Source organism: Vidua macroura, chromosome 10, assembly GCF_024509145.1.
Source record: "Vidua macroura isolate BioBank_ID:100142 chromosome 10, ASM2450914v1, whole genome shotgun sequence".
Lineage (NCBI taxonomy): Eukaryota > Metazoa > Chordata > Aves > Passeriformes > Viduidae > Vidua > Vidua macroura.
The window spans coordinates 19,441,951-19,462,298 of record NC_071580.1 but is presented as its reverse complement, the minus strand read 5'-3'; the positions used below and the strand labels follow the sequence as shown (position 1 = coordinate 19,462,298).

At 44.9% G+C, this 20,348-nt stretch overlaps 2 protein-coding genes across 10 annotated transcripts in view; both read left to right on the top strand.

Moving 5' to 3' along the window:
- Nucleotides 1-3,357: 3,357 nt before the first annotated feature.
- On the top strand, nucleotides 3,358-18,685 carry SAG (S-antigen visual arrestin). Of its 5 annotated transcripts, none has more exons than XM_053986673.1 (15): nucleotides 3,358-3,573; nucleotides 3,745-3,805; nucleotides 3,891-3,935; nucleotides 4,224-4,417; nucleotides 5,120-5,179; nucleotides 6,244-6,311; nucleotides 6,498-6,633; nucleotides 6,952-7,036; nucleotides 7,224-7,296; nucleotides 8,287-8,424; nucleotides 8,722-8,799; nucleotides 9,692-9,715; nucleotides 10,135-10,199; nucleotides 15,455-15,464; nucleotides 16,074-18,685. In XM_053986673.1, the coding sequence occupies exons 1-15, from the start codon at nucleotides 3,475-3,477 to the stop codon at nucleotides 16,165-16,167; spliced, it is 1,230 nt and encodes a 409-aa protein (XP_053842648.1). In that variant the 5' UTR covers nucleotides 3,358-3,474; the 3' UTR covers nucleotides 16,168-18,685. The 5 variants fall into 5 exon arrangements, with proteins under 5 accessions (XP_053842648.1, XP_053842645.1, XP_053842647.1 ...); XM_053986670.1 differs by having other exon boundaries at nucleotides 15,391-15,464; XM_053986672.1 differs by lacking the exon at nucleotides 16,074-18,685 and adding an exon at nucleotides 12,520-12,524 and having other exon boundaries at nucleotides 14,434-15,481.
- A 586-nt stretch (nucleotides 18,686-19,271) lies between these two features.
- Nucleotides 19,272-20,348, top strand: part of DGKD (diacylglycerol kinase delta) — a 61,290-nt gene continuing 60,213 nt past the window's right edge. For all 5 annotated transcript variants that reach the window (XR_008438690.1, XM_053986651.1, XM_053986650.1 and 2 more), the window contains exon 1: nucleotides 19,272-19,455. Coding sequence is in view for 4 of the 5 variants with exons in the window: in XM_053986651.1 (XP_053842626.1) it covers nucleotides 19,306-19,455 (150 nt within the window). In the remaining variant the exon portion in view is untranslated. The remainder of the gene's footprint in view (nucleotides 19,456-20,348) is intronic.

The window sequence follows — 20,348 nt, the reverse complement described above, 5'->3', positions numbered from 1 at the left end:
TTGCACATTTCTTTAAAAACACAAAAACCCTGTTGAAGATGTTGCTCTGGTTCCAGCTTCAGAGTGATGAAGCAAAGTCTTCAGCTCCTCAGTGTACATATTTCATAACCAATAGCCGTCACTGGGCACCCTCTGTTTTTCATAAGAAAAGAAGCTTTTATTCAGCTCATGGATGTGAGAACTGTAGCAAAAACGGAAAGTTGGCATTCTGAACAGTTTCTAAAGGCAAGATATTTTTTCTGCTGCCTGTTGCACTGGCATATGGTCCTTGAAAAGGCACCTGCCATGAGTCCAAGTGACCTTGGTTACTGCAGGAAAGCAGATCGTGAAGTAGCAAGTCAGCTTGATGAAAGATTATTGGGAGATTAGCATAATAAAAACTGCAAGCTCTGCTGAGAAGGATCAGAATGGGTTTAGGATGTTTATAATTTAGACTGCTACACTTGTGTTTTTCTACAACATGGACACAGATCTTACCCAAAGGGCCCGTTGATGCTTTTATGAAGCAGGTTAATAATGCTGAAGGATAACAGCCAGCTAACTTAAGTCCTTAAGCATTTTAGATTAAAATTCCTTAGCACCAAGTATGTAAGAAATTCTAGTGAGCAATTTTAGCTTTTCTTTTTTTCCTATATTTTGATTACTTTTATTGCCTCCTTTTATCCTTCAGCCTGCAGAGGGAAGAAGAACAAATGAAGGTACCTGCAGTGCAGAGGTGGTGGTAGCAGTTTTGCTGCCAGAGGTGGAGCTGCCCTTCAAGTGGATTTGGGGGTGGGTTGGACATCTTTCTCTGGATTACGGGTGCACTAGGAGCGTGTGTTACAGAGAAGCTGTTTCCAAGATCCCCTGAAGATGTTTGCAATGGTACATGTGCCAACAGGAATGCTCATCCTCTCTTAGAGAACTAATAATGCTGCAGTGGCTGCAGCACAGACTTGTACAAATCCAGCCTCCTCCCGTTTGCTTTTGCAAAGTGTGACTGAGTTTCATCTCTGGGGCTTCTTTCTTACTTCCTACAATAAGGACCTGACTTTCCTTCTGCAGCACAGGCACATGTGAATTTCTGTGGTTCCAGCCTGGCTGGTTTGTGTTTGCCAGAGTTGATTAGACAGAGTAGTGATTAAGCTCTCCAAATAATCCACCTCCAGTTTATAAAATGTTGCTGGAACCCTGAAAGAGCTGAGGAACGTTGGTTCTGTCATTCTTTTTTTTTTTTTTTTTTTTTTTTTTTTTTTTTTTTTTTTTTTGAGTAATTTGTGTAGCCCTGACCACTATATTCAGACAAATGTCAGTGATTGTTTGTGAAAAGCAAGCTTGATCTGTGACTACAAGGTTGCTTGAGCTGGAGGGAGCAGTTAGGCTGGCAAGTGGACAGGATATCATGTGATCCTTGTAATCAAATGAACAGATGCAGCCAGAGGAAAGCTACATCTGTTCCTGCAGGTCACAAGCCAAAAGTTAATGTATACTGTTGTGCAAAATATCAGGGCCAAGTTCACTGGTTGGGGGAAAGCTACTCTTGGAAGATTAAGGAACAGCAAAGCTGAAGTTAATTGAAATATCTGTGTTTCTTAAATCCCGAATGTTGTGCTTTTGTAAGAAAATCGAGGAGGGGATTGTACAAACCAGCAGTGTATTGTTTTGCATCAGCATGTCAGTTGGCTGCTGGTGAAGCAGTAATAGATAAATTGCTTAGTGCATTGTTCTCAGTGTTTGACAGGCCATGAAAATGGCATTTTAGTGTTTTATAAACTCCCTTTTTCATAAATGACTCTTGTCTGTTCAGTTTCTTACCAGGCTGCATGTCTTGCAGCCCTAGAAAGGAGGAGATAGAGCTTTAGAATAAACTGCTTTCAGTAGCTGTCCTGTGCTACAGCAGTCTAGTCTTTTCAAAACATGTGAACAGGACATTGTAGACCTCTTCACTCACTGACTACATGAGTGTCCTTAGGTAATGCCTTGTTGTTGCTGACTTAACCACTTCCCAACCGAATCTTAGCCCAGGTACAATATTTGCTCTTGCAGAGGGATTAATTATTGAAATCCTGGATGCATGCAGCTAGAGACAAGCTTTCAAATCCCCTACAAATTGTCTTCCTTGTTTGTGGAGAGGGCAGTAATTCCCTCTGGTAGATGCAAAGAAGCATAGGACACAGCTGCCTTGGAAAATTCATCTTTCTTCAATAATTTAGAAGTGCCCATCACTGTCTGTGGAAGCTCCTGTGCCATTTGGAACACAGCAAGGTATTTAATGTTATTTGCTGGTGTGTTTCTTTGAGTCTACAGCATGTCTAGTCAGCAACAAATACTAGTCTGGACTTGAAAAACCTACTTAATAAAAACAGAAATGCTTACTTGTGTATGGTCTGTTTCTAATGTCTGCCTTACATTTTTTTCAGCTTTCCAAGAAGGCAAGTATTTCCTTTTTCTATGGTTTGTTATCTACAAATAGGCCCTAGAAACTTTTTCTACTCTTGAAACAGTTTTAAAATGGGAAAGCAAGCTGAGAAATAGAATGGGGGCAAATTGCAAGGACAGTCATACTCCATGAGAGCTGGGGTCTGTCTAGCACAGTGCTCTCATTCACACAGCTGTGATGGTGAGGAGTGTAAGGACAGGGTATGTGTGGCATCATCCTTTCCTGATGCTGCTACTCTGCTTCAGAATCTTAATGGGTTAAGGTTGATCCTCATCCAACAGCTGCCAAAAGCCTTTTTTCCTGTGAATATGTCTAATCCTGTGATTCAGTTCATATTGGTGATTACCGGAGCCACCTTGAATCTTCTGTTAACTTGGGAAATGCTTCACCTTATTTTAAATTTGCTGTCTGATCATTAACTGGATGCTATTTTATGACTTAAAACAAAATGAAAAGCTACTCTCTCTGCTTTGTACCACTTAGGTTTTATGGACTTCTCTCTCTGGATATCTCTTGTGCCTTTGTGGTCTCCCCTTTCTCTTCTTCCCTTCTCTTCTTTTGTCCACTGCTTTTCTTATTTTTCCCCCATTCTCTTTCCCCCCCCTCCCCCCGGCTTTTCTCTCCCTCCTTCTTTTTCTCCTGAAGAATTTTTATTCCATATGTTTTCTACCCCTCAGGTGCAAGCTGTTCCCTACCTCTAAGTATAATTGTTGCCTTTCTGGGCAGGTGGCTGGGCTGTTCTATCCTTACGGTGCATTCTGCTTTGAGCTCAGTGCTGCTCTGCCCATGATGGGTTGCACTGGGTTCTGGTTGAGGAAAATGCAACAGGACAGATGAGTTCTTATTTGGGGATTGGTCTGACTCCTTATCAACACAAACCACCTTTGTAGCTTTTAGACACACATTTGGATGTGTGAGGGGGTCTGAAACAGCACAGGAGTACAGTGCTTTACCTACCGCTTTTATCTCATCCACCTATTTTTCCCAGGCATCTGGCGCAGGACATTTTGGGACAGAAAATCTTCATTCACCCAGTCACATCCCTGTCTTTGACCATGAGCTGCCCTGAGTCTCAAAAGACTGGGATTGGTGGGAAGAATGCTGATTCTGCTCAAAAACAAGTTATCTTCAGAAAAAGCACCCGTGACAAAGCTGTGAGTACATTAATAATGGGCTTATTTAGGTTTGAGTTTTACCTGTAGTCAGACAGAAGTCTTTTCAGTCTTTTTCTCTGCAAAATTTATAGCCCTCTGATGTGTGTGTCCCCCTTCCCTCAACAACTACAAACATTTTATAGTTCAACTGTGGTCATCCTCTCCCCACAGCTGACCATCTACCTGGGAAAGCGGGACTTCATTGACAACATAGGGAATGTGGAACCTGTAGGTAAGTCCACGAGGTTATGTGCTGCTCTTCCTGCTCTCAACCCTGCTTTTATGTATGTTAATCTTGATTATTCCCTTTCTTTCAGACGGTGTTGTATTGGTGGATCCTGCTATTATCAAGGGGAAAAAAGGTTTGAGGTTTTATGCAATGTATGTCTCAGAAATTGTTTGTGTTTCTGAGTGAGATGCTAAGGTAGAACCTTTTTATTCTTTTAAGGGTACAAACATAACTCTCTGCCTCAGTGAATGGGCTTCTTATCAATGCAATATCTGTTGTTACACATGGGATGAATAGTCACTGGGTTATGCAAGTGTTGAAATGAGTTTCCATGTCTCCCTGAGGCAGGAGGTGTCCCCATCCCAGCCTGGCTTCACTGTTATCCTGCTGCATGTTTCACCTGTCCTGTGCTTCTTGCCAGTGTTTGTGTCCCTCACCTGCGCGTTCCGCTACGGCCAGGAAGACATTGATGTGATTGGCCTCACCTTCCGCCGGGACCTGTTCTTCTCCAGGGTCCAGGTGTACCCACCTGCTGACAAGCCAGAGTCTCTCACCCTCTTGCAGGAATCTCTGCTAAAGAAGCTGGGGAAAAATGCTTATCCCTTTTTCTTTACAGTAAGTATTTCAGAAGAGCCTCTGATTCTCTTCTTGCCTGTACTTATCAGGCTGTTGAGGACTGGTGATGGACTGAAGATGGGAAGTAATAGCGAATTCGTGTTCTGCAAGTTCCAGTTTTGAATGACAGGTGGTGGTACCAATGTTTTTCTTTCTTCTTGCAATCCTGAGAGGTAAAGTGCAAGAAGATCCTAACTGTGTAGTGATCACAGCACTATGAGAAGTGTTTTCTTAAAAAAGGCAAGGGAATTTGCAATGGCTTTATGCTAGCAACAGCCCCATATATTCTTGCCTTCCCATTCCTGAGGGGCTGGAATACTTTTTACCATTGCCCCAGTGCCAAATCCTTTTCCTTTAAAAACTTTGGATCAAATAAGGAGATGAAAAGGTCTTGGAGAGCTGATGACAAATGACAGCTGACTGCCAGATTCTAACAGGAAATCCTTCCAGTGCTGTCAGTCATATGTCTGTCTTAGTGTTCCTGAGGAACATGGACTTTTTTTTTTTCTTTCTTGACTTTTAAAGTATTTTTGGAAGAAAGGGATTTGTTCATACAAGGCAAGTATACTAGCCAGAATTCCAAAGGGATACGGTGTTACAATGAGTGACCCCTTGTCTTCAGGACTGCTTTTGTGAGCAGTATGTTACCTAAAACATCTGTGTGCTATTGGTTTGGGGCATTTCCTCTTCTTCCTCCCACAGTTTCCAGATTACCTGCCTTGCTCAGTCTGTCTGCAGCCTGCACCTCGTGATGTTGATAAGGTGAGGCCAGTGGGACACTTGTGCCTTATCCTGGTTAAGGAAAGTTAGATGGAAGAAAACCATGGGAATTTGTTTAGCTTGAGAGTAGGAGAAGCTGATACTGATTTTACTGTGCTGTGCCACGAATGTCAAGAGCTAAGGGCTACAAGTATGTGTCAGAGAATTGGAGTTGAAATCCTCAGAATAAGAAAGGGAATCCAAACAAATAGCAGCAAGACTACAAAATCTGCAGTGTTGTAGCTTCTTTAAGAATATCACATGATTTGTGGTTTGGCTGCACATAAAATGATTGTTGCTGTGAAGCTACATGAAAGAAAAGGAGACTGAGTGCCTAAAATCTCACAGATTGCTATAAATAACTTGTGTTAAGACCTGCCCTGAATTAAATGCAGAGAAAAGCTGGCTTGTACATATGTGTAAACAGGAAAAAGACCCTGTAGTAAAAGTCGCTAAATAATTATATGTTCTGCAAGGTTTCTGATACTGTTAAAAATATTCCTTTTATACTTGACTGGATGCTTGTCTGGACAGCAGAACTAGGCAATCCAGCAGGCAAAGTTGGGATGAGGGTTGTAGAATCTAGTGCAAAAATGTCTCTGCAGAGAATTACCTGGGACTCACACAGGTGCCCCACGATGCTATAAACCTGTTAAAGCAAAGGTTAGCTTGGCATGATCACTTCCACTCCTTAGATGCTGGTTTTGGCATTGCAAAGCCAACTCAGAAATTCAGTTCAGAAACCCAGGGTGGGCCAGAGAGCGGAGCACACTGGTCAGTCTTATGATGTGACCTTTCCAGCTCTGGTCTCACAGGAAGCCTTTCCAGGAGCAGGGATGTCATCTTTCAGAGGCTGGGATTAAGTCCCATTTATCAGAAGCACTGTAGAACAGGTGCATGTGCCAACACCAGTTGTCAGGGATGTCTGTGACAGTGATGGGAGGCCAGAGTAATTTGCAGCTGGCAGGAGTCTGACAGTTTCTGGTGTGCAGAAAGATACTGAAACATCTGCAGATGTTCCTGTCTTCTGATCCTGATTTCACAGCTCTCCTCTCTCTCTCTGGCAGACTTGTGGGGTGGACTTTGAGGTGAAAGCTTTCTCAACAGAAAATGTGGAAGAGAGAATTCATAGGAGGTAACAGGATGTGTCTCTCTTCAGCTTTGCCTTAAGGAGATGGGTGGTCCAGTGATGCGCCTGGGTTGTTTGTTCAGCTTTGCCCCCCTTGTCAGTGACTTCCTGGCTGTGGGCACATGGGAGTGCAGAACTCCTTCCTCTGCCAAGCACTGGGAGTCACCATGGGTGTCCTCTGCTGCTTCCCAGGAACTCTGCACGTCTGCTGATCCGTAAGGTGCAGTATGCTCCGGAGAAGCCAGGACCCCAGCCTTGTGCAGAGACCACCTGGCAGTTCTTCATGTCCAACAAGCCCCTGCACCTGAAAGCTTGGCTCAGTAAAGAGGTGAGGGGGCATTTGCCCTGGAGCTGGGGGCATCGTGGTATCTGCAGGCCAATGGGCATTTTGCTGCTTTCTCAGCTGAGACTGACTTGTCCCAGCACTCAAGGGCTCTAATGTAATTTCTGTCAGTGGCTACTGCTAGGGGTGGTTGAAACCCTGTTACCAAACACATTTGAAGTCATTGAAGGAGGGGTCATGAATCACTGGGAGGGGTCATCTTCCCCTGTCTGCCCTATGTGGGGTGTAATCTGGAGGAACTAGAGGGGTTTGGGCTTGGAAGAAGTGTCCTGGCTGGATTTCTGAGCATCACATTCTTCATAGGTATACTACCATGGTGAGCCCATTCCAGTCACTGTCACCATCAACAACAACACAGAGAAAACAGTGAAGAAGATCAAAGTCCAGGGTATGTTTTTGCTGTTGGTCTCTGTCCAGGTCAGGCTGTCTGACCTGGGGGTCCCTTCAGGCTCTAATGGATGGGGTTTCTGCTTTCTTCACCATGTTTCCCATTCCTTGGACTTGGGGTGGGGGCAAGTGTGTTGTTTGTGGTGCATGCACACACCTGAGTGTCTGCTTTCTTCATTCTCCCTCAGTGGAGCAGGTGGCCAATGTGGTACTGTACTCCAGTGACTTCTATACCAAAGTGGTGGCTACTGAGGAAGCACAGTGAGTGAATGCTCCTGCTCCTTCACCCTTTTCATTACCCTCATCATCAGTGATGAGAGGTTCTCATACTGAGAGTCTGGCAGTCTCCTGCTGTTACAGTGCTCTCTCCTCTTGCCTCGTGTGTGCCACACCACTCATACTGTCTAGATGCAGCTGGTCTCCTTTCCACAGAGCAGCAGAGATCCTCATGTTTTTTCAGGGAATGGGGATGTTGCAGAATAGGTTTGAAGAGTAATTACCTGCTAGACAAGCTTAGTGGTGATGGTGGAAGGTTCCCAATTGCTGGAAATCTGCAACACTTTTCTGAAAGGTGCTGCTGTTTGAGTGGAAGTCATGGACTCCTGCTTGAGCAAGAGCATTCCATTTAATTTCTTCTGGCCTGACAAAGCCCACAGAAACCTTGAGTCTGTAGATGTTAGGAGAACCACTTGCTTCTTTGCACTGTACTGGCAGTATAGCTCTGAACCTCACACTGTGAGGAGGGTTGGGCATACCCAGGTACTTTGTCTAGTGTTCTCCTCTGTAGCTTAGGGACGTGTTTTCCATTCAGTATTGGTATTCTCAACTAGGATTCATTTTGTCCAAATTCAGAGTTTTGCAGCACAGAGGATGTGGCACCCAGGGAGGTGTAGATTAGATATTAGGAAAAGTCAATGTGGCACTTAGGGACATGGTTCACTGGTGGCCTTGGCAGTGTTGGTTAGTGGTTGGACTTGATAATCTTAAAGGGCTTTTCCAACCTAAACTATTCTATTATTCTGTGGATTTTACCTACTTCTCTGCCTTAATGTGAAATTAAGCATTTTCTATAAGTGCTTATTTTTCTCTGTTGATTATAAAGGGGATTTTGCTGCCTAGATTAGAGGTGGACTTCTGTATTGTTGACAACTGAATTTGCACAGATAAATTCCTCTCCTTTTGGGCAGCTTTGTAATCTGTTTTGAAATTCTCCTAGTTGGGTGTGTAACCACCTTCCCTTCTTATTTTCAGGGAAAAGGTGCAGCCAAACAGTAGCCTGACCAAGACACTGACACTTCTGCCCTTGCTTGCGAATAACCGGGAGACACGGGAAATTGCTCTGGATGGAAAACTGAAGGATGAGGACACCAACTTGGCTTCTAGTACTATGTGAGTGAAGTTTTAAATGGTCCCAGGTAGTAGGAGAGTTACAGAGAAGAGGGGAGCATGGAGGAGACACCTCCCTCAGGACTTTGTAAAGTTGTGCCCAGATGGATACATGTAGCACCATTGCTAATGCCATCATGTTCCTTCAGGATGAATGGGGATCACAGATCTGGAGAAGTTTTGGCTGTACCTGAGGCTTGCCTGCCCTCCCACTTTCCGGATGTTCTAGTTCTTGCTCCAGGTGTGTGTTGTTGCTATACTGCTGTGCCACCTCACACTGCTCTCTGTTTTCTCTGGCAGCATTAAGGATGGAATAGACAAGACAGTGATGGGGATTCTGGTTTCCTACAAGATCAAAGTGAAGCTCACTGTTCCAGGGTAAGTGTAACACACTTTTTGCTACATCTGCCTGGAATTAAGGGAGGAGAGTATGTTTGTCATTGAAGAGTGAGGAGAAACCAGAACAGTCCACCACAAGAGAAAGGGCACATGTTATAGGATATGAGGCTCCCTATAAAGCATAAATTGCCTGGAAAACAGTCTTGGCCTATCCATAGAACTTGCCCTGAGCCAAAGGGTTTGTGTTACTCTCCTTAGATACCATATAACTTTATGGTTGAAGTAGGAACCTCATGTTTGCATTGCAATTTTTGTTTCAAAGCTGTAACCTATTTTGTGAGAAGTGAGGTGAAACTTTGTGTGAACCTCTTATGTTGGCATTGCTGTTCTCCCAGAGCAGAAGGTGAAAGCATCTGCCTGAGTCATAAACATTGTAGCTCAGGTTCTGTACTCAGCCAGCTTTCTGCGTAAAGCTGATGTTACCAACACGAGACAGACCCAGGATACAGTACAAAAAAAGGGCCAGAATAGTGATTCTTGGTTGATGCTAGTCACCATTTACATTTGTATTTCATTCATCTATGCTTCGTTCTAGTATAAAAATGCATCAAAGGTTTGCCTAAAGCATGATAAAATGCCTGCTGCTTTCTGTGGTCAGCCACTTGCCTTTTGGCTGTTGGAAAAGGGGCCATGCCCAACACTTGGTCAGGAGTTCAAAAACTCACTCTCTTTCTCCATGAGAATGACATGAAAAAGTAAGACTACCTTTTTGAAAAACGAGTTCAGTTGAATTTGTGGCAAGTAGAGAACAGTACATCAGGAAAGTGATTTCAGTAGTCCACCAATTAAACAGCACTTGCTGTTTCCTGTAGGAAACCAAAATAGAGAGGCATTAAATATTCTTCGTGTTTCTCCTTGTTTTCTTTTGTAGAATGCTGGGAGACCTCACTTCCAGGTAAATGTCATCTTCCTTTTCAGACCATGCAGTCCTAGTTGTTAGTTCATCTGTTTATTCTTTTTTTTTTAATTGCCATTCCCACCTCCCTAAAAAAGTAACTGTCCCTTAAGCTGTTAGAAGCAAGTAGTTTGTGGTTCTCCTCTGAAAATGAAGCTATTACAAAAATATCTTTTGATTTTATATACATGCAAGTACATTCAGCACACAATAAACCCAGTCTATGTAAGTGAATATGCCTGGGATATTTGTGGAGAAATTTGAGCTTAACTTTTTTGAGAGGAAAATTATTATTAGAAAAATATGAAAGAATGGGTGAAGCTGAAGCTGAGGGCTCAGGCTGGCCTAAGGAGGAAGGAGGCTGAACCAGGCATGTGTGTGGAGCTGTGGATCTGATGCATTCTTTCTTCTCCCTAAAGTGAAGTGGGCACAGAGCTGCCATTTCGTCTCATGCACCCCAAACCTGAGGAAAAGAACCCAGCAGGTCAGTTACACCTTTGTTCATTGACAGGCTCTGCTGAGATCTCACCATTGTAAGGCTTAGAGTGATTTGTGCTACAGGAAGCCTTCAGAGCCTACAAGGCTCCAGTGTGGAGCTGTTCTGTGTGTTTGTGTTTTAATATATATATGTGTGTGTATGTATGTATCAACTTGCATGCACTAAACAGAGAGCAGGGATGCAAAGATGGGAGAAAATGGAAAAGACTCATGTTCCCTTTCATCTTTCATGCATGGAATCACAGCTCAGAGAACAGGGGTTTGAGGGAAACTCTGCACAGTTAAATCTTATGACTGCAGTGCAAAATATCCTATATGAAGCTGTCAGCAATTCCCAGCCAGATTGCAGTATAAGCAAAAAAAGAAAAAAATTCTGATGCAGAAAATACCTAACACCCATGAGCACTGTACAAAGCCAAATACTTTTAAGCAAAGTGAAGAGGTGATAAAAGTACAGATGAGTCTTGAGTTCCTGTTATCTTGATGTGGCATTTGCCATGGTGTCTGTGATGGGGCCTTCTTGTTCAATGGTTATCCAAGATTAACATCTCTTCAATGTTAGGTCTCTGTGTGGAAGTGAGGGACCTCTATAACAGTGTGAGTAGCAATCTTGAGGCTTGGGATCAGATGCCAAAACCACAGGCTGTCAGGAGCATCCTCCCACTTCCTGAGGCCCTGGCTGGCTCTGTTCACCAGTGGTGAGCACCAGAGATTGCAAGGTGCTCACTCTAAATCAGAAGCTCCCATACAGCATCTGAAGCCTCTCTTGACCACCAGACACACCAGCCCTTTCCTGCTGTGGCTGTTACAAATGACCCATCTTGTCCTACTCTCACAAAGTTTAATGAGCTTCAAACAAAAGCCATGGCTGCTTTTGTGCTCCTTTTTTTTCCCCTTTCATTTTCTCTTTGTGCCCAAACTGCCTTAAAGCTGCTGTTTCTAAGAACATGAAACTTTCACATGAAAGTGACAGTGAAACCTTTGAGAAGAGTTATCCTTAGATAAATGCTTTGGTCTATACTGGAAGCATTAGAAAGGGGTGACTCGAGTCCTTACTGTGTGAAATTGTTGGAGGAATCAAGTGTCAGCAATGAGAAGAGAGCTGGTGATCCACTCCACATTCAGATGCTCTGGTTGGGAATCAGGCTTTGGTAATTATGGATGTGCTGGAGTGGGCAAAGGTAGGTTTTCTCTCTCCTGTAACAGTTGCACCTACAGGAAACTGATTTTCCCTGGGAAAGCCCCTGCTGTGAGCAGTGCCAGCACATTCTCTTTGGCACAGAAGTGGTGGAGGCTGGGATGCCACTGGTGATCCCAGGAATGTGGCTAGTGAGGGCCATCTAGTACCTCTGGGCAGCTCAGGAGCTTTCATGGACATCAAGGAAAGCTTGGAAACCTCTAACAAGGCTCATCCAAAGGTTTAGGCAACTGTAAAGAATTTTACATTTTTAGAGTGGTGCGATTTTTTTTTACATGACTTTTTTGTTGAAATGCCAACAACCCCTTTTTATTACTTTAAACTTCTGGCAGGAGCATTTGTAATATGAGGAAAAATGGAAGTCAGGCAATTCTGCCTTCTAAGATCATTTCAAAGGAGGGATGATGTACTCCTTTATACAGTACACTCAAAAGGATGTGGGCAGAAGACTTTACAAGGAAAATGGAGACCTGCACTATTTCTCAGATCACTTCCCCCAGCATATCCTCTTACCAGAGTCATAGCCCACATGTTGTTTGCTACATCAAAGTCTTCTAGGAGCTTGCTGTCAGAAGTGTCAGCTATGTTCTATGCATTTTGTACAGATGGAAATACCAGGTTTCTTATAAATTGAAAAAAACGCAGGTAATTTCGGGAGCTATCCCATGGGAAAGCCCTGCAAATGGTTAACACAGGAAATAAATGCTTTCTCTTAAAAACAGATACTCTAACACAACAGAAAATTCCTCTGAAGCCTGAATAGCTGACTTGAAAACTGTGCTGTAATGTGGTGTGTGAGCTTATTACAGTCTCCCATATGAAGGTGGTAAACTGAAACGCTTTTCAGCTTTATTGGTTGGTAGTTTTCCATGCACTGTGCTTCATCACTTTTCCCAGTTTTGAGTTCAGGCTTTTTAATTTTTTCTTCTACCACTTTAGCTCATGAACTCTGAGAAACATAATGTGTTTCATTAGTGAAATACCATCTAATTTGGAATCAAGCAAATCCAGGCTTAATTGCAGAGATGGAGCTTCAACAGTGTTTGGACCCTCAAAGGTCCCAAAATATGGAATTTTTCTTTGTTGGTTTGTTCAGCAGTTTCTGCAGTGAGAGTAGGCAAAGGTGCATGCACAGGGAGTTTTGAGATCACTCCTTGTCTTCTTTTCTGATTCCCTTTTGTTTTTATTCATGAGTCAGTAGTGACCAGTTTGCCTACTGCACCTTCCCGCTCACTTGATTGTCTTAAGGCATAGCTGGTAGAACAGAAAGAAGTCAGAGCAACCATCTTACAGAGTTAAAGCTGGAGTGGGATTTAAAAATGCCACATATTGTGATTTATTTTGCAGTGGGGGAATATCCTTTTCTCTAGCCAAGGTGATTTATGGCAGAAGTAAAATGTGTAGCATCAATGCATTTAATCATGCAGGGCTGACTTGAGTACAGAGAAGCTCAGAAACATAAGCTTCCTGAGAACATGATGTAATTTTTTTCAGGGCCAAGCTGGGGCAAGTGTGAGCAAGTGCTGTGTGCTCTATTTCACAGCAGATGGCTTTGCCCTCTCTAGCTATCTGTGAGCAAGCTCTGAAGCATTCATCACTCAGTAAACAGCAGGTCTGTCAGAGTGCATGGCTGTTGCAGATTGCTTGATCTTTCTTCCCTATGCCTGCAGGAGACAGAAAAGAAGCAGCTTGCTATCTTTCCTTCCCTGCGTTTATCACTTCCTTCTCTTGGTCTTCTGCTAGGTCAGGATTTGCATGTTTCATGTGTGCTGGTTTTGTGACTGTTTCTGGACCCATGTGGCTCACATGTGGTTATTTTTAGGCAAAGCAGCTCCTGTCACATTGGCAGTCTGTCTGTTCCGCCTGTTGACAAAAAATGTGTAGAGATCTGTTTCTTTTAAAGATAGATTCAAATGGGGCTGTGTCTCTTCATGCTTCCAAGACCTTTCCTGGTCAGCAGTTAGCCCAGAAGTTCCTGCTGAGTTTTCCTCAAGGCTGTGGTCTCAGCATGAGTTCTTTGGTCTGGGGTTTTCCTGCCAATCTTCTGATGTTTTACGTTTTGTGGGCCTATGTCTTGGACACCGGCCTTTGTTTTGGCTGTTGTTCAACAAATGGCCATTTATCTGCTCCCTGATTAAACTTGCACAAAAGGGCTGTTTTCAAGAAACCCAGGAATGCTTTGTCCTTCTAACAGTAAAGCAATACTTTCCCTGTTTTGGTATTTTGACTTTCAGAAATTAGGAAATTTTAAAGCATTGAATGTCTTGGAAAATAACAAAACCCACTCTCTTTTTCTTTTCTCCCCCATTAAGTTAAGAGAGGTTAAAAGCAAGTTTATACTGAAAATTACTGCATGCTATGACTTGAATTACATGGAATAATTTCTGTGGCTGCATAATAAAAGCTTCCAGAAAACCCTTCCCTGAGAGGATGATGATATTCTGGACCCTCATCAATCCCCCTCCCATCCCAACCCTCAAAACAATTACTTGAATGCTAATTAAAAGAAGCAAAAGTCTACCCATTTTCTGAGAATTTTTTAATATTATAATATTAAATAAGCCACAGGACAGCCAGAAAACTCTGGAGTAGACCTAACTTATACTAGTGTACAACTGCAGCATGTTGGAGTTAGTGTTGCAGCCTGAAGGTGAAGTGGGGCATCTTTGAATGTAATCTTCCATCTGAGGTACATTATAAGCAGTACTCTGCTGCCACACTATCTGTGTATTGACTCAGCAATCATTTATCTGACAGTTAAGTATATGCCCAATTGAAACAATACCTATTTCCCCCCTCACTCTATTTTGTAAAATCAGTTTCAAATCACTGGTGGGGATCTCGCTCAGCTTCACCCACATCACTGATATCACTGTTCCCATAGTAATGAAAGTACCTCCAGAGGGGAAAGAGAGCAGACTAAAGAATAAAAATTGGAGAAAAAATGGAATGAGAATGATGCTTTATATGTTGGAAATTTTAGAAGTTCCAAATGTTTCATTTTAAATTCATGTCAATCAAGCATACATGTCCTGAGACTTTCCAGACTTCATCTTGGCTTCTGTCCTGGTCTGGAGAGATGCCATCAGGAGTGTCTTTACATGAGCCATCCTTTGAGGCATTTTGGCTGGAGTGGCCCCCTTTGGCACACTTTTAATGCTGTCTTTTCCAGCAGTGTGTGTTGTGGATGGGAAATCTCCAGGTAGTGAGTTATCCAGTCACTGCTGTGCCCCAGATTCCTGCTGATTTCTGTAGAACAACGGTGCTTTGCTCCCTGACCCAAACCCATGAGAAGTAAGCCAGTTAAGTGAATATGCCTTCCTAAAATAACTGTGAGAACAATAAAATCCCTGCAAATACAGTCTTCTGCTTATTTTAGGCTGTGCTGAAACAACTTTCAAGGAATCCTGCTAGTAAGCAGGATTTGTTATAGTGTGGTTAGCAAAGATCCCACTAAAGAAACACAAATGCCAAAGGTCTTGAAACCATTTTTAGGGCAAGATGAAATCAGGAGTGTTGCCCCAAAAGCCTTAACCCATCTGATGAGAGATCCCTGAGGTGCTTCTGTACTTTGACCTCTAATTTTAATACCTTCATGTTTATTGAACAAGAGCATTGTCTTCTCATCTAAGTCTAAGCTGACTTCTTCAATCACAGTGATAGAGCAATTAAAGCTAACATCATGTCATGCAAGCACTGTCAGCTCAGAGTCCAGGTGTGTGCATAGATGTCTCCCACAGCTGTGACCACGAGCAAGCCTAGATGGGAAAATCTGCCTTGGTTCCTCAGCCCTTCAGATAGCTTGGGTATCATTGCTGGAATGTTTTTCCATTTGGGAGATCGAGATTTGCCTCATCAGGTGTAGTTATGCACATTTTGAGACTTTCTGGAATTCTGCTTGTACTGCTTCAAATGCTGCTTCTTGTCACTGCTCTGGTCTATACATTTTTTTGCATTAAACATTTTGCAAATGTTTTAGCATCTGCTGTTCTGACTACACGGTGTGTCTTTTTTCCTCCTTTGCTGCATGCTCATGACTGCAGGGAAGGATGGGTAAGTTTAATTTAGTATTTCACATTCTAGCTACACTTGTGTATTGACTCCTTTAAAAACTCCTCAAAACTCCCAAAAATCCCCAGCTTAAAATCCAAAGTGAGCAAGTTACTGTGGCCTGACAAATGACTGCTCTGAGTTAAACAGTAGTGACTGACCATGTGAAGATAGATTAAGAGATTGTGTTTTGCCTAATAGGGTGTGTTTGTGCTCTATAGCTGGAAGTGCAAGGAACTTATTTAGGTTTGACCATGTGCCTCTATTTTAGTATAGAAGCAGTAAGGGTCAAATGTTTCACATTTTATTGCTTGACAAAGCCCCTTGCAAGCTCTAGGCTATTCAGCTAGCTGATAAATATGTATCCGGAACGGACATGATTCAGTACAGATGAAAAACATCCTCAGTTTGTGCCTTGACTTGCTCAATCAACTGCTTTTCATTTTAGGTAGAATAGCACCACTGAAGATGGTGTTTGTGGGAATGTGATCCAAATCACTTTGGAGACAAAGGAAACACTATCAGTCTGTTGTGGGCTTCTGTTGCCTATAGTCTATTGGTGTAAAAATAGGGTAACATCATTTTGAAAAACCTGTGTTTCATTCATTGCAGTGAAGCAGAGCTGGTATTTGAGGAGTTTGCTCGTCAGCAGCTAAAAAATACACCTGATGAAGAGGACAAGAATTCACCCTCAACTGATGAGTGATTAAAAGAACGGGCTGACAGAGGAGCTGTGTTGTCTGGCTTCAGTTACAAATGTAGGACCCAAGTTTCTAGTAATCTGCATGTTCTCAGTTCATGCATGGTCTTCCAGGGATCAGCCCTGAGGTCAGTGGACATGACATCAGGAATCTCTATTGCTTATTACAAGATTCACCTTGAATGGGGCAAACACAACAACTGGTTCTTACTTGAGCTACCAGAGGACAACAGGACACCTGCCATATCATGACTTCTGCTTTCAGGGCTGCCTAATAAAAAGGTTGGTTGCTTTCAACACTGGTGAGAGCTTAAATGGGAGTTTATGCAGCCTGCCTGGACTTACTCAGTGTCAAAGTCTATGACTTTGAAGTGCCAGTGAATGAAATCCTAGCCTGGAAGGCTGGCTTGCAGCCATGGGTGATTCATCAAAGTTTCTCAGCAGACTGTACAAAACTGATTTTACTTCCTTTTGGTTGCTTTTGCATTGATGCTTTACCAAATTCAGCCAGTAATTTTTTTCAGTGCTTGCTCTGTCCCCATGTGGCTTTTACATTCACTTTCTGTACCAGTAAATATCTCACAGGTTGTCTCCCACAACATAGACAATGCTTATACACAGTATTAGCTTTCTAGCAATATGCTTAATAACCACATTATTAAAGATGAGATAAATGTGCACTGTCAATGAATTGCTTAAAGCTCCCTATATACAATGCCAAACAGAAATACAAGTCCAGACAGAGTCTGTATTTAATCTAGTTTCCTGTAGGCAACAGCTTCAAAAGAGGGTGCAAGAAAATTAAGGAGGAAATTATGGCGCAGCCTTCCCTGAGGAGCCTTTCCCAACATCCATCTGCCAGTAGTTGGTTTATGCTCTAAGAAATAAGATTGCATTCTGCAAACTTTGTTTTCTCTTGTTGATCTGGATATTCTCATTATCCATGTAAATGTCGGCTATTTTCCTGAATCTCACATAGATTTCTGCTGAAGTGAGTTGCATCGGCTAATTACACTTTGCATGTAAAACAACTGGTGTTTTATTTTTTTCATTTTTGCTTTAAATCTGCTTTTCAGCGTCCCTGGTTTAAATTTCCCTGGAAAGTCTGAATGCAGGGCCCACATTTATTAATATAGACTTACATTTCCTACACTACGCTCTGGAAAATAGAATTAAGAACTTCACACTTATATCTGTTTGCTGCTTGCTTCTGTAAACTGGTCTCAATTAAGATGCTGGATGCAGTTAATTAAGACCACAGCTGATTTCAGGTTTCCATCAGTGCTCTCCCCTAATACACCTGTTCCTCAGTGCTGTCCATTTCACAGGTGTCTCACCTTAGCTTGAATTGCAAGAGGCACAATGTTTGCTCTGCATTGGGTGTTTTGCTGCTAAAGGAACCCGGCTAGTTCCAGGTGTTTGTGATCAGGATCATTTCTGTGTGATTTCAGCTTTGGGGGAGGGTCAGGTATTTGCACCTAGATGTCTGGGAAGGCTTTTCCCTGGTATTTTTATTACTAATTTGTTGGTGGCTCAAGAACACACAGAAGATACAGTAAGGTTGAAGAAATTACTGTTTGTGAATATGCTGGTCTTGGAGAGCAGGAATTCATAAAATCCTTTAAAGATCTAAGAGAAGAAGAGGGAACAGGAGTCTTACTACAGAGTGTGTATTTCTCCACAAAGGTTTTTCCTTCAGTGTTTCTGGCAACTAGACCTGTAAGTATGGGACCAGTAAACTCAGAGATCTGATTAATTTTTTTTTTCCTTTTTAAAGAATTTCTTATATGTCTACTTTGTGAGGGCCCTCTGTTGCTGCCTGACATTGCTCTGAAATTCAGTTGTGGTGATGACTTCTGTAAGCTAAGTGGGACAAAGTCATAGTGCACTCTGTGCAGTGGGGAGGAAATGGTTGTTAAATGGTTATTAAATCTGTTCTTTTGTCTGGGCTTGGGAAAGCACTTTGAGACACTATTTGTTCATGCTGGTCATTTGCTTAGGGAGCAAGGAGGGCTTTCTGCTGGTTCCTGCAGATCCCTGTTCTGCAGGACAAGCTGGACTTTTCTCCGGCCCTTCGGGCAGCAGATGCTGACTTCTGTCAGCAGAAAATAGGTCTCTGCCTTTTATCTTCCCTTTCTTCTGGTTCTGGTGTTATGTTGCTCTTCCGAGTCAGACCTGTGGCCTGCTCCTCCTGTTTACCGCTGAGGGAGAGCAGATCCGATTTCCTGACTCCGCGGCTTTGATGTGGTGGGACTCTGTTTGTAAAGAGCTCGCCAGCTCCCGGAGAGGGATGCGCTCTGGGAGCGATGGCATCTCTGGACCTGCTGTGCTTGAAGACAGCTTGGAGCAAATACGTGACAGGATGGGTTTCGTGACAGACGCTTTCCCCTCGCACATCTCCGTGAGATCCCAGCGGGAACACTACACTGCCCGTAGCTGATGGGTCTTAGAGAGGCGGGAGGAAGTTACCTGGCCATTGCGAATGGAGTGGGGCCGGGCCGGGGCTGCTGCGGCCCCGGGCGGGCTCGGCAGTGGGAGCGGTCCGGCCTCAGCGCCGCTGAAGTGCCCTTCGGGGCGGGGGCTGCACGGCAGGTGGAGCCTGGGCGGTGGGGTGTGCCCGCAGCAGGTCATTAAATCCAGGGAACACGGGGCGAACTTTGGGAGGGGCTGTCCAGGGAGGCGGTGGTGTGCTCGTCAGTGGAGGTATTCAAGGAACGAAGGAACGTGGCACTCAGTGCTCTGGTCTGGTTGCCAAGGTGGTGTTCGGTTATAGGCTGGACTCGAGATGTCGGAGGTCTTTTCCAACCCGAATGACTCTGTGATTCTGTGCTGCAGTAGCCACGAAGAATGGGAAGCAATAGGGACCGCAGTCCCGACTGTCGGGCTCGCCTCAGCGGGGAGGGCTGCGCTGAACACCTTTGTCCGGGCTCCAAGAAGCTACGGCCGGGCCGTTGCGATCGGCGCTCGGGCGGTTCGCAGGGAGCCGCGGCGGGGCGGGGTGGCCGTGCCCGTCCCGTTACGGCGGCCGGGCCCCTCCCGCCCCGCCGCCGCCGCTGCCGCCGCCGTGTGACGCGGCCGCCGCTGGGGGGCGCCGCGCGTGCGGGGCCGGTAGGGGGCGCCGGGCGCGCCGCCGGTCCGTGCAGCATGGCGGCGGCGGGGGCTGAGCAGACACAGCCAGAGCCGGCCGCCGGCGCCGCGCCCGAGGAGTCGTCGGACAGCGAGCCGGAGCAGGAGCCCGGCTCCCTGCAGAAGCTCATCCGCAAAGTCTCGACGTCCGGGCAGATCCGCCAGAAGGTGCGTGCGGCGGGAGGGGGCCGCGGGCAGGGCCTCGGGGTCCTGGAGGCGCTGCGGCCGGCGCTGCCTCCGCGTTACGATCGGTGCCGCCGCCTCTCCCTCCCGCCCGGCACGGTCCGCGCCTCCGCCAGCCCGGGCCGCCGCTTTGGGAGTTGCCAAAGACCCCCGAAGCTTTCCCCTGGGGCCTGCCACCGAGCCCGTCCCTCAGGGAGCTGCCGGTGATCCCCCCCACATCCCACTCCTCTCCCCTCACAACGACCCCTCAGGAGTCTGCCTGTGACCACCTCACATCCGCCAAAGCGCCCCTCAGCGACTCGGCCATTTCCCCCTTTCCCCCTGTTGGCTGGAAAATCTTCAATTGTAACAAATATTGTCTGTGTTAGAAAGGTTTATTTATCCCGTCGTTCTCGGTGACAGCCCAACCACCGCTCCGGGTCCTGCTGGTGAACCTCAACCCCCACGGCAGAGATCCCCTGACAACACCCCCAACAGCTGTCCAGGCACTTGTGAACCCCAGAATGCCCCTCAGGGATCCCCATAATTAACTGTTTCTCAGGTGCCCGTTAACAGTTGCCCCCTAAATGCCCTTCAGCGTCTGCTAGTGCCCCACAAACTGCCCTCAGGGGCTCCTCGAGTTGCCCCCGGTGCGTCTGTGAACCTCTCCAGTTCCCCTCCCCAGTAGCCCAGCTTAGGCCACCTTCTTCTCAGTGCCCAGGTTCAGACCTCCCAGGGAGCTTTACCCAGCTCAGTGAGCAGTGTACTCAGTGAGCAGCTCAGCAGGACCCCGTCTTACTTCTTTCCTTCCTTACCCTCTTTCTCTGTGATATTTTCTTGGAGTCATGGAGGTCAGATTTGGGCTCCTACTCCTTAGTGCTGCTCCATTTACCTGGTAG

Excerpts from the sequence above, each read along its gene's own strand:
- SAG (XM_053986672.1), top strand. The coding sequence starts at position 3,475 with ATGAGCTGCCCTGAGTCTCAAAAGACTGGGATTGGTGGGAAGAATGCT. Across the intron at positions 3,574-3,744 it reads AAAGCACCCGTGACAAAGCT|CTGACCATCTACCTGGGAAA; the intron begins GTGAGTACATTA and ends CTCTCCCCACAG. Across the intron at positions 4,418-5,119 it reads CTTATCCCTTTTTCTTTACA|TTTCCAGATTACCTGCCTTG; the intron begins GTAAGTATTTCA and ends TTCCTCCCACAG.